Source organism: Triticum aestivum, chromosome 5B (assembly GCF_018294505.1).
Source record: "Triticum aestivum cultivar Chinese Spring chromosome 5B, IWGSC CS RefSeq v2.1, whole genome shotgun sequence".
In the NCBI taxonomy this organism is placed as follows: Eukaryota; Viridiplantae; Streptophyta; class Magnoliopsida; order Poales; family Poaceae; genus Triticum; species Triticum aestivum.
The window spans coordinates 221,137,702-221,151,717 of NC_057807.1; the positions used below are offsets into that span (position 1 = coordinate 221,137,702).

Consider the following 14,016-nt stretch of genomic DNA (forward strand, 5'->3'; position numbering starts at 1 on the left):
TATGAAATGATCGTAAAATTACCTTGAATGAAGAATAGCTTATTCTGCATCCTGGGCGATGAATAGACTTTCTATTCCTGCACGTAATGCAGTCCTAAACAAAATCCACATGTCTTGTAGCCCTGTAATTTTAAGTAATTTGACAGGGCAAATATGTAATTTGGCACCATTCTCAACCTACAACCGATCAAGCTTCCCTTTATTTTTCTCTTAATAAAACAAAAGAAACCATCGTCGCTCTTGTGGAAAACCAAAAGGGAAAAGAAAAAGGAAACCCACTTCTTCTCCAGTCCACCTCCTGCTGCGAGAGCACGACGGAGACACAACCGAAGCAAAGCTTGCTTCTCCCCGCAGCAATACAGCGCAGGACAACGAATCCAAAAGGGAAGGGAATAGCCGAGACGGAGAGCAAGAGGAACAGCGAGAGGAGCGCGGGGTGGTAGGACGGAGGCGGAGGAGAAAGTGGCGAAACCCTAGAATTCCCACCCATCCCCACGGTGAGGGTCCACTGGGGCTGCGCTCGGATCTGCCTCGACGCTCGCGCTTGCGGCGGGGGAGATCGGAGGACGACGACGCTGGTGAGTTGGGCTCAGGGCGGCCGATTCTTGCTGCAGGTGTTGGAATGTGGCTGGGGTGGAGTGGCGATTCGAACTACTGCTGTCTTTTTTTTTTGGAAGCGTCGTACCGCGCTGGTGTCGTTGATTTGGTTCTTTATTTGGTTTTGTGTGCGTGAATGGGGATAGTTGAGTGCAGTGGTTGAGAGGTGGAATGCGGGGACGTGGGGGTAAGATTTATCCCTAATTGGTGGACTTTTGATGATTCTTGTTTTTTTTTTGTTCATACTACTAGCTTGTTAGATCCAGTTTGGTAGTTTTAGGTGTGAAATGTGGTAAATTTCAGCCAATTATTGTCCATAATTTGTTCCTGCTGGCGTTCTTGTGCCCAGTTCCACGGAATTTGTGGTTATTGAATGGGACAACTACTCTTATTGTGTATTGAACTTGCTTGCTGTGTCCTTTTTAAGTTGAACTTTATTTTGTGTGTCTTATTGGTTGTTAGATTATTTTTTAGTTGAAATTTATGTTTGCTCTGTTTGGCATTGATCTCTTGTTTTCTACTCCTTGTTGATTTAGGGCTGGTCGTCCTGGATCTGTATGTGCATGGCTGATGCAATTTCATGTTTTGGGTGATGGAGTGGTGCTAAATTGTTGAATTTCTGTTTAACTTTTGCTTTTTTGATCACTGTTTTTGTTTTCTTTTGAATTTTACTAAATAATGTACTTTTTAGGTCTTATGTCTTGACTAATTGTTGATACCGTGTTGCATATGCTGGGTGTAATTGGTATCTTCTCGATATTAATATTATTACCCTTCATAAAAAAAGAAGTCTTGATGTTTGTTCACTCGTTGCATACAATAGGTGTGTTTTAGATTGAAGAATAGCAATGTTAGTTTTTGCCCCTCTTTTGGTTCTTTGCTTTCCCGTACATTTTATTTTGAAGGAATCCCTCTCCGTGTTGCTGATGCTTTCATCCAGAGATGTGTGATTAAGCAGGCTGGGTTCTTGTGTGGGCGAAACTGCAGGTCCAACTTTTGGGTGCTTTTAGTACCTTTTTAGTTGGCTCGTTCTTTTTGAAGTATGATAGCTTTGTTGTTTTAATTGGTTGATAGTTTCATTTGACAATACGATGGATTGTTTATTTTTGACAATTCATGATGAAATCAGCATGCCTTTTTTCTTCTTTGCTGGTTACATGTCTTGTGCTACCATAGCTACCATTTCCCCTTCTCTTTTGGTGCAAATTTGGTTTATTTAGTTATTGAATAACACTGCTCTATATTGCAGCTTGGGCTATGGTTTGGACCTGATGTCTGAGAAGGAGCATAGAAGCACTTGCAGAGATTAAGAAGCCATAAAAGATGCCACATTCACCCTCAAGGAGGAGATCTCCTTCAAGGGAATCTGCTCACAGGAGGGTCAATGATTTCGGGAATGCACTGCCTGCTAAACCAAAGGATGATGAGCTCACATTATTCGCTGATATGCAGAAAACTGAGATTGAGAACTTCTTACTGGAACCATCCGAGGATTTTGATGAATCCATCTGTAATGCTCATAGACACCCTCCTCCTTTATACAATAATATGGTTATATTTTTATTTTCGCTGTACCCCTTTGTTTATTTTTATTTTTGTAATGAGGCACTATTAATACTTACTTATTTTATTCATGTCTACCAGCAAAATTGAGCTTTTTCCCAGATGTTAAGCTTGGTATCAATGTCCCAGCACGAGGGGAAAGCCATGATTTGCTTAAGGTGGATGGTGATAAAAACGATTATGAGTGGTATGGACACTTAATAGCGCATGTTGCTTTGCTTTCTTTTAATTAATATATGGTTGATGCAGCCTTGTGCTGGTCATGAACATCTGCTTGATATATTTGGGAGATTAGCTGTTCTATTGCTTATTTTGCCATCTGCTCTGCCCAATACATTTATTGGAAGCCAGCCCTAACTAATCTGGCTAGCCATCTAACTTCGAGAAGATCGACTAAAACAACTCTGTGTGCATGTGACAAGGAAACTAATATCAATCAAGTCGCAGTTATGGTTTCACAATATCCACACTTTGTGTCTAGTGTCTTGATAATTAGCTACCGGACTTAATGAAGAGAAAATTACATAAAATAGCAATCATCGATCATGTGCGCAGTAGGTGGTAGCTCAAAGTCGATGATCAGTGGGCATTTCAGCCATGGTTCTGTAGTTGTAGCCATGCAATACTTTATACTTGTTAGAATTAGTTGTTTTGTATACTCCCTCCGTCCCACAATATATGACGTTTTTGCAAGTTATGTTAGCTTGCAAAAACGTCTTATATTATGGGACGGAGGGAGTAGATGAAATGTGTCACATCATGAGGAACTCTTTAGCCTCATTTTTGTCGAGTGTAATTTGCCCTTTATGCCATCTCTTGGTTCGATTTAAGGTTGATATGATTGCACACATTATAATGCTTCAATGGGCTACAAGTTTTGTAATAGCGAGGTATTTTTTTCATCTTTGTTTTGTTGTGAGTTTGTGTCCTCTACTTGTGGTATTGCTTCAAGATAACATGGTATTCTAATTCATTAGTCAATTGAAAAAAACACCGAAATATTTAGATAACCTCTTCTTCAGTTGTCTCAACGTCATATATCTGCATAAAGGCATTTTCAGTGATAAATGCCTGTATATTTCAATGAATGATTTTTTTTTACTATTATCATGGCCATATTTTATTTATCCTTTTTTAAGCTCCATTGGACCCTGATTTGTTGTTTAAATTCCATGCACCGTGGTATTATTCCTCATCTCCATTCGACATTTCAGTTTGACCTCTAAACAATCCGTTGTCATAACAATTGAGTATACCTAAACTCTTCACTTATTTGTAAGGTATGCAGATTTTCCTTAATTTTAAGTAAAAAAAGAATGTGTACTGTTGTGGACATTAGTATGTTGCTTTAAACCAGCATCAGATGCATTGCGGCGGGTCGGCCACCAAGATTCAACAGTCGGCTTGGGAAGAGTTCAGAAAGGAGATAACTTCAAGTGGGAAAGATGAGTTAGAAATAGAATTAGGAAAGCTTAGTCCGGAACAGTAACAATTGGGAAAGTATGGTTCAGATACTCGTATTAGAGGGTTTCATAGTTAGAGTACACCACCTTGACTTCATTGTAGTCCCTCCGGTTCACCAATAAGTAGAGTTTTGGACATTGACATGGTCTTCAGGATGCAGCTTTGACCACTAATTTATACTGTATTGTATATATAATCCACAAAAGTATAATATTGTATTTTGGATTTTTTTTTGTAAACAAACCTATACATATGGTTTTCAAATTTCCAATCCAAATAGGTAAAATCATATTGGCAGTCAAAGTTTAAAAGTTTAACGAAAGGTCACTTATCTGTGACCTGGAGGGAGCATCTCCTAAGGCCTTCCACAGGGTATGCCCCAATCGGTGCCAAATCAACTTTTGGGGCATTTGGTTACGGTGCCATGCACTGCCCAGCCGATGCCAGATAAAAAATAACCAGATAAAAAAATCAGGGAACCGGAGCACCTAGTTGTCCAATCAATAAAGTATTTGGAGTGCTAGGCTGCTCTGATGTGAGGTGGAAAATTGGCTGGTCAAGTCCCTTTATGCATGTGCGGGTTCGGCATTTTTACAAGCTGCAAACCTGTTATCTCATTTGCATTTTTGTACTGTAAAAAGTCATGGCATTGGTACATATATGTCATACATACATGCTGATTGCATAGTGTAGCACTAGATCAGTAGTAATGTGGGATCCCTGGTAATGTAGAAACAAGATAATGGAACAGTGCAAAAAAAAGATTATTTTGATCAGTATTTTCCATGTCATATATGTTGATGACTTAGCTAGCTAGCCTAATTCCGCACTTTACGGATGTCCAATTTGTGTCAATGGAGGTTAGAGTTGCCACCTTATAAGCTGATTGTGACATACGGGGCGCGTTCTTACAAGCAAACACACACTGCTAGAGCGGTGCTAAAATTTTCTCAGGGCATCACAGATGAGGTGGTAACATTTTGACGTATGGGGGCACCGATTACATCGTGGTCGGCCTAAGGTTCAATAATGGAACAAAGCAGACTAGCACCTCCGGCTTATTATTAAGAGGACAATGAGATGCACTATTTTATTATTTGCCCAGCAGTATAAATCAACGAGATTTAATCTGCTCCATGGGTCATACGCAGGTAGGCACGGAGATGCGACTCCACTCCCACCCTACGTAGGGCTATGACCTACTCCTCATTGTGGCTCATGAGGTTTTCGACGATCTACATGTGAAAAAAAAACGCTCGCTTAATCATCCTGTAGTTTGTATTCGAGTCATATGTACATAAGAAAACTGCATACAGAAGGTATAATTAATGATTAACCATTCTTGATGAATGTTGCAATTTAAAACTGCTATAACTAATACAGTTCTTTGGTGTGCTTCAGAGCACTGTGCTTTTTCAAGCCTGGCCTGAAATCCGGCCCAGTCTGGGGTATACCCAGGTTCAGTGTGCGGTGACTTCATAATAGTTATTCAGGCATCCATGTCTGTGGAATAACTAAATATTCCATTCAATGTTTCTCGTAAGTACAAAGTTGTTGGCTAAAGGCTTGAACGAAGGTCGCTGTTTGCTACAGTAGTAAGATGGAACATTGCAGAATGATAATCTAAGAACATAATAATACCTTTCGTGTTTAAAGTGGGGCAGAGCTGGTAGAAGCGTTCAGTTCAGGTGAACCCAATGAAATTCATCAAAGATCAAACACTCATAAAATTAGTCTTTAACACTGCTCATTAGTGGAAGATTGCACCATAACCAGCAGAGGTAAACCCAAGGATTTTCTCCTCCAGCTTCGCCCCTGGTTTAAAGCAGGTTAACAAATGCCCTATTTATATATTGCTTTAGATGGGTAACTACAATACGAATTACTCATGTTTTTGGATTATCGTTTCCCAGAATTTTAGCATAGACTTGAACATAATATGGTGCTGTGATGTTTCTTACAATTATTTTAATTACTTTAAACATCTTTGGCTCAGATTATACTTTTACATTTACCATATGCAAATCTTGCATGTGTAAACGATTTGATCGCGTTCTACCTTCTCAATTAATAGGCTGTTGACTCCTCCAGAGACTCCACTTTTCCGTTCGTTAGATGACGAAGAAGAACGGTCTGTTGGCCAGGCTTCCAGGGGTAGGGCTCAGAGTAAGGCCGTGCAAATCTCGAGGCCATCCACGGTATGTTTGCCATAGTTTTTGCTCTTGAATTCTTAATGCGGGCTTGCAAGAAATACCCACCCGTTTTGTTATCTATTGTCCATACACAGATGGATAATGCTCAAAGGTCTAGCAGAAGCAGTGCAAGCCCAAATAGGCTTAGCCTGTCACCACGCTCTATGGCAAGGACAAAATCGCCTATTTCAGCTTCTCGTGCTAGCCCACCACTTTCTGTTCAACCACCAACGCCATCGCGAAGACCTTCAACTCCTCCAGCTGCTAAGATATTGACACTTCCACAAAGGTCTGCAAGTCCAGTCTCTAGAAGGATGAGTACTGGTTCAAGTGGCTCAGCATTAAATGGAACAAGGGGAGCCTCTCCAGTTAAAGCTAATCACAGATCTTCTTCCCCAAAACCTCAAGGATGGCAGTCCAATGATCCTGCTTTCTCTTATAATGCACCTCCAAACCTTCGTACATCTCTACCAGATCGTTCGGTATCCCGTTCAAGGGGTGGATCTCCTACATCTTTCAGTGGACTAGATACAGGTTCAAGAGGTCGAAGGCAATCAATGTCTCCTACTCCAACTAGAAGAGCCAGTTCATCACATAGCATTGAACGAGATCGATTGAGCACACACAGCAAAGCTTCTGCAACATCGTCTGGTGATGATGATCTGGACTCAATGCAGTCTATATCTATTGGCTATTCCAGCAGCCCAGCTGTAAAAAAGAGCTTGGCAGTGATGAAGACGAGAAGTATTGCATCATCAAAGAAGCTGTCCAAGAATTTTTCCCCTATCTCAGCCCCAAAATGGTCATTTGATTCTGCTGTTTGGTTGATGGTAAGTGTTGTCCTGTTTTCCCCTAAAAAAGTGTTGTCCTGTTTTTTAGTAGGATGATGGATTGTAAATTTGAATAGCATATTTAACAATTTATTCATTCAGTTACTCAGTTACACTGGTTTAGTCCCTTTTACTTTCTTAGCGGTTGCGGCTTCCCATTTGGAGGAATCCAGGGGCTTCTGTAAATTTCTTTTGTTATACTTTGACAAGGAAACAACGGTTACACCAACTGTATTGAGTGGTCAAGTGCTTTGGACGGATGCCTTTATGAATTAACAGTCACATAATAGCTTAAAAGAAATCGTTGGTTGAAACAAAAACATTTGTTTATCCTGAATATTTGGTTGGCAAATGCTCCTGCTCCATTGACTAGGTTCTTTTACCTTTTGTGACCAAGTTGCTTAACTCTTGGAATGTGTTCATTCAATCAGATATTGTATGATACAGTAAATTGCTCTCTTATCCTTTCTTCGACAAATTAGTATAGCTTATTCTGCCAAAAATAATTACTCCTTGGTTGTCTGTTGTTTATTTGCGTGATGCGTCCAATGTGCTTTTACTGCAAGTTGAGACCTTACTATTCTTTAGTGTGTTCCAGATTTTCTTAAATTGCGACTAAGATGAGAAATGTGTTCTTACTTTTCTAGGATCATCGGAAAGGTCCTCAAGATAGGTTCCGGCCACTTCTATCAAGTGTCCCTGCCACCACATTTGGTGCTGGCAAAATAAATAATGTGCACAAGCCTATGTTCTCACACAATTCCTCTATGACAACTAGCAGTAATGCAAGCTCTGAGCACGGTGCCACTTTTGGCCCTTATGTGGAAAGCGACCAAGAGCAACAGGATCTTATTGGTGAATGGGAAGCAGATGACGGCCTTCGAGTTCATGAGGACATATTTATGTTTGATAAGCTGGATGAGTTGAATGAAGAAACCAGTTTCAATAAGAACACAAAACATGTAGAAGATTCGCCCATCCAAGTAAAATACGTGAAGAGTGATAAACATGACTTTGATATGGAAAGATGGGCAGCTAATCAAACGGCATATGATGGTGCAAATAGTTCTCAGGTTGGACATGGTGAAATGGCTACTTGCAGTAGATGTGGGATGTCTTTCAATGTGATGGATTTGGATGGAAAAGGTGACTCTTGCGAAGAATGCTCTTCAAAGGTTGGAGGATTTTCTGCAGACCGTATGTTATGGACTTCAGAAGCACATCAACATGATAATAAAATTGTAAATTTTGGGCCTTACACTGAATCTGAACCTTCTATGGCCCCAGATAGTGTAGACTACAGCAAACTTGCATCTCTTGGTCATCAAACAGTGAACAATGAACCTTCAGCGGATTGTACAGAAAAATGTCCTCCAGGCCAGTCAATGGTGGATACAGACGAGGACATGCTGCTGGGGCAGGAAGTAGTGAATCATGAGGAGAATATGAGGCCCTATCATGTATCTGACTCCTTGCTGGAAAATGAAGATGATATTTCATTTAGTCGATCTAGCGTAAGTAATCATCAACAAACAGAACCAACATCAGCGGAGCATGGCCCTTATGGAGGCCAAATGGGTAGTTGCAATCATGGATTACCCCCATGCCTTAGCGAGTCAAACTGCCAACATAATGTAGCTGTATCTGAAACTGCATTTGGTGATAATTCTCATCAACTGGGATCAAATATACATCCGTTTCCAAAGGTTGAAAGTGCTGAAGGTGCTGGGATATCGGTACTCTTACACCAGAAATCAAGCAGCAACAAATGGCAGATCATGGAAGGGAGGGCTCTAGCTGCTACTAATATTGTTTGTTCTGAACCATATTATACAAGAGATGGTATAAATATGATGAAATGTAGCTTTGGACGTGACAGCTCTTCAGCTTCTTCCATTGATTTAGGATCTTCAAGGCAATCAGATGCACGCTTTGAGCGCCATAGTAGCAGTAAGAAGGGTGACTTCGAGAAAGCTCAACTAAGTAGTACTATGAGTCATCAAAGCATAGCTTCGGTGTCAGATATGTCAGTTAGTGGTTCTTCAGCTTCACTTTGCCATCAGAGTGATGCGATTGAAGACACTTGTTCCCGAATTGACACTTTGGAAAGCAGTGCTTCAAGAACTGTGGTTTCTACCGGAGAAGATGGCTCTAGTAAGGATGCTGTGTCAAATGCTCTTGAGTGTTTGTCCACTGCACGGCCTATTGTCAATGATGACATCCTTGTTGACTTGAACTCCTCGAGCATTGATAGGTCGAGTGAGACAGAAGATGTAATTAATATGGGTAGGATGGCTGATAACGATCACTCCAGCACTAATATGTGTTTGTCACAGATGGAAGAGCCAATTAATGTTCAAGAATCTTCAGCTGCCGAGGGAAGTTGCATGCTAAAAACAGATGAAGATACTTCTGATACCGTTCAGTGCTGTTTAGCTGGCACTCCAGAATATCCAAGTGAGGAGAACTTAGATAACCTTATAATGCAGTCTCAGTCTGAAGCAGTTCAGGATTCAATTGAGGAACACATCTTGGATGATTGTTGTGTTTCTGCCATCTCAGAGGAAGATGTGTTGGTTTCTAGGACAGGAACTAGCATAATAGAACTTCCCAACGATGGTATGTATTTGGGCTGTTCTAATTTTCATTTAACTTAATCAAGCTTCTGAAATTCTTTTTTCTCTCAGAACTCATCCTTTATTCATCGATTGTGTGCTGTGTCCTTCTCATGTTTCTGAGAATCATTTTTAGTTGGTCTTTCTGAGAATCGTCTTTACTTGTCCTAAAGACGAAAGCATGGTCTCCGGCATGCATGTTTGATTATTACTTTATGCATATGTCAGGAAAACATAGAAAATGTGTAGTATAAGGAAAAGAAAGTCCTGAATGATAGTTCTAATAGTAATTTTACGATAGAAAAATCAGTATGTTTTGGTACATGCATTTTGGTCTGGAGAAGAAACATAATGGATAAATGAGCGACTGGAAATATTATCGAGATGAGGTTTATACATTCTTCACATCCAATATGCTGTTGCATTTATGATACCAGTCTCTAGGTACAGTTGACGTTTTCTTTTAGACATAACGTATGACTCTTGTTGTGTTCTTCACTGAATATTTGTTCCGTGTGAGTGAATATATATATTTAACCTAATCATTCTCTCTACCTTGCAGAAAAATCACCTCAGGCAGTAGAAGGGTCGAGGAAACAGATTCAGAGGTGTTTCACTTTAGAAGAAGCTACTGATACAATTCTCCTGTGTAGTTCCATCGTTCATGATCTGGCATACAAGGCAGCAACAATTGCACTGGAGCACGAGCAAGAATCAGAACGCCCTCGACCAACTGTTACCATTGTAGGGAAATCCATTCGAGACGAGGATGGTTTCCTTAAGCTGCCCCACAGAAGAACCCCAAATCGTAAGGTTAAAAGGAAAAGATTGGAAGGTGAAACAACAACCATCACAGAAACCGCTGAAAAAGAATCCATCGTCGAAGATCCTTCACCTGTACCTTCTGCTTCAGGAATCACAAGGGCATCTGATAATATGAAACCTCCAAAGTTGGAATCCAAGTGCAACTGTGTAATTATGTAAGTTACTTCAGGCAACCATCCAGTATGCCAAAGAGACATGGGATACACACGCACGCAAAACCACTACTTTGCGCCAGCCTGCTTCAAATCGCTATCAGCAACGGATAGAGTTCCACACGTGTCTCTAGATTATTTTTCGACGATAGTGCATTTTCTGTTTTTTAGGCAACAGAATTGCACTGCGAGCTATTCTTTCTGTAAATTCTTTTCCCTCCTGTGTGAAATTTCATGTGATCCACTGCGGTTTGTCCAAATACTAGATTAAATGTCTATTTTTAGCATATTTTTCTGCAGCGCACGTGGCTTGTATGTATGCGATCCTAAGCGTCACGATTCGCAAGACTGACCCCGAAGGGAAAAGTGTTCAAAATTGTCTAAAGGTGATAGCATAAAGTTGTCTATTTCTTTGAGACGAACAATTTTGCTTTCTAGAACATCTCAAATCCGAGGTCATATGCGACCTCTAAAGCCAAAACATGGTTGATGCCGAGCTTCACAATTGTATCTGTGGCTACTGCTGTTTTGCCAGCCTGTCCCCCTGTCCCCAATAATTAACTCTCGTTGACTGCTGTTTTGCCAGTCTGTCTGTTCCCAATAATTAACTCTCCCTGACCGCGTGGGATCATCGAATCGATAGCAATAAGGCTGCTCATAGTGGGAGTAACATACTCCCTCCGTTCCTAAATATTTGTCTTTCTAGAGATTTTAACAAGTGACTACATACGGAGCAAAATAAATGAATCTACATTCTAAAATAAGTCTATATACATCCGTATGTTGTGTCCATTTAAAATGCCTAGAAAGACAAATATTTGGGAACGGAGGGAGTATGTAGTAACATGCATGCCACATAGGCAAAAAGTATGATGTGGCAAGTAATTAATGATGAGAGATGCAAATGGAGTAACATAATATGTTACCATCACATAACGGTTCCCAATGTAAAATGAGTCTACAAAGTAATAAATGAAGCCCTCTATGTTACCACATCTATGACACTACCCACTATGGAGGTAGTAACATAAACTAGTAACATATGCATGTTACTCCCTCCATCCCGGTTTATTAGGCCTAAACACAACTTCTCTTAGATCAAGATACATACTACCTCTGTCCTGGTTTATTGGTCCTCATTGTATTTCGTGTCAAATTTTGACCAAAAAATTAACTAATAAAATGTTAATGCATGTCAACAAAAATTATATCGTTGGATTCGTATTTGAACATGGTTTGCAATGATATAATTTTTTATGACATGCGTGAACATTTTGTTAGTTAAATTTATAGTCAAAATTTAGCACGGAATACAATGAGGACTAATAAACCAGGACGGAGGTAGTAGTAATTTGCTCACATTAATTCTTCTATTCCACTCCCAATGCACCCTCTCACATGCATGCAGCCAATGAAAAAGCATGCATGAAGTGTATTAATTTTCCAGCCATGGCACCAACAACAATTGCTTTCAATGCAACCAATGAAATGGTTGCATGCATGCACCTTTCCAAAGCGGGACCTTATAAAAGGGGACATGCTTGTGATACTGAGAGGCCTAATAAACCCGGACGGAGGGAGTACTAGTCTATGTTACTCCCCACTATGACTAGCCTAAGCCCTGTTTGAAGAGGTTTGTATACGGAACGCCTGGAAATTATACTTGGAGCAGGAGATTCAATCAAGCGAGATTCAGAGGAACACCAATGGGGCGACCCATTTCGTCCGCCCGCGTCCGTTTGGGTCGGCGCGGACAAAAGTGGTGGCCCAACGCGCCGACCCAAACTCAAATCGTGTCCGCCTCGCGTCCGTGCCGACCCATTTCCGGCCCAAAATTGCGCCTGAAATGCGTCGGCGCGGACACGCCGCGCGTCTCCTCGCCGTCCGCCGCGTCCCCACCTGGCAGCCACCCAACCGCCACCGGTCGTCTTATTTATGACGACCACCGACAGCGGGCCCACGCGTCAGCCAGTGCGCGCGTCCTTTTTTAACCACGCGCACGGCGGGGTCGGCCTCATCCACTTCTGCCGTCCACATCTTGCCCCCACCACTCCCTTTGCTTCCTCGCCGGCGACCGCAAACCCTAGCACGCGCCATGGGCCTCTTCGGCAGCAGCAATGGCAAGGGCAAGGGCAAGGGCAAGGGCACCCCCGGCACCTCGTCATCCCGTGCTCTCCCCCTCCACCACCGACGCGTTTCCGCCCTGAACGCCGGCGCCTGCACATCCCGGTGCACCAAGCACGGTGGCACTGGGAGTACAGGCAGCCCCTCCCCTACCCCGACATGACGCTGCCGCACCATTGGCATTTGGACCCAAACCGGATCCCCGTGCCGGCAGTTCCTTGGACCCAGCGGGCGCACGACAACGAGGTGCACCGGCGCCGCGCGCTGCTCACGCCGGAGCAGCGTCGGCTGCCCGAGTACGCCGCCGACTCTCCCAACTGGGAGGCTTGGTTCGCCCTCGAACACGAGGAGCAACGACGCTTGGGTGTCGACGCTGTCCCGCCGCCGTTCCCACCGCCGCCCCCGGAGGTAGAGCCGGAGGACATGGAGGCGGAGGCGGAGTACCAAGCCGCCCTCGAGGAGGCCCTGCAGCACGCGCTGGAGGCTAGCCGCATCGACGAGGACACACACTGGGATGGGCTGGAGCAAGCCCTTGCCCTGTCGGCGGCGGGGGACTCCGTCCACACCCCGCTCTTCGTGCCGCCGCCTCCACCGTCGCCGCCCGTCCAGCCCAAGCCGGAGCCGGAGCTGGAACCATCGCATAAGCGCTGCCCGCCTCCACCCTGATGCGGAGCATCCCACGTTCATCCCCATGTACACTCCGACTACTCTCCAAACCCCAAGTGGACTTATGACGAGACCTCAACTAGACGCCATTGAACACAAGGTGAACTCGCTCCTCTCTGAACCTTCACTTTATTCATGTGAGACATGGCTACTACCTCCAACGTGTGTTCTATGCATGATCAGGTACTTGGAGGAAAGCCACTAAGCAACCACATCCAACGGAAGACCTAGCGAGGACGCCAAGTACAAGGACCAAGAGACGAAGCTGCCCGAAGCTACAGCCACCGGACGACCGGTCCAGCCCGGACGTCCGACCCCTGAAGGTCACGCCCGCCCAAGGAAACTAGGCCAACGCACGCTACAGCGACCGGACGACCGGCCCTGCCCGGACGTCCGATGACTCCCAGGACCACGGACGACCGACGCCCTCCGGACGTCCGGCAACTGGACACCTGAGAAGAAATTAATGGAAGTATGAAGATTCCGGACGACCGGCGCCTCCTTCACAGAACACATCCAGCGGACGTCCGACGACACCGGACGACCGGACCCCCATGAGCCACCGGACGACCGGTCCCCAGCGGACGTCCGGTACCTGTCTGCGTACAGTTTCGGGCCGAAGCCCATGTACCCCTCCACTTCGCCCCTTTTTGCACTAAGACTATAAATAGGCCTCTCCCACCTCCTAGCTAGGGTAGCATTGGATTAGCTCATGTTTGTGTGAGAGCCTTTGCTCATCCACTTGGATACTTCTCCTCGGAGTTCACGACCTCTTCGAAGAAGATCCCCCAAGCGGATTCAAGACCCTTTCTAGGGAAGAACATCAAGGCCTCCTCAAGGAGAAGAACGGTTCCTTTGTATCCTTACCTTTGTTGATCTTGAACCTTGTGCTACCTTATGTGTGTGGTGATCTAGCACTTGTGTGATTGATTCCTTGTCGGTTTAGTGATTCTCTCTCGTTTTCCCTTTGTGCTTCCGCGTGTTCTTC

General features: G+C 43.6%; 1 protein-coding gene across 1 annotated transcript; it reads left to right on the forward strand.

Moving 5' to 3' along the window:
* Positions 1 to 231: 231 nt before the first annotated feature.
* On the forward strand, positions 232 to 10,525 carry LOC123111089 (uncharacterized). The gene is made up of 7 exons (XM_044531773.1): positions 232 to 578; positions 1,847 to 2,107; positions 2,242 to 2,347; positions 5,699 to 5,822; positions 5,912 to 6,646; positions 7,294 to 9,265; positions 9,824 to 10,525. Exons 2-7 carry the CDS (start codon positions 1,921 to 1,923, stop codon positions 10,243 to 10,245), a joined length of 3,546 nt encoding a protein of 1,181 aa, XP_044387708.1. The 5' UTR covers positions 232 to 578; positions 1,847 to 1,920; the 3' UTR covers positions 10,246 to 10,525.
* The last annotated feature ends 3,491 nt before the right edge of the window (positions 10,526 to 14,016 follow it).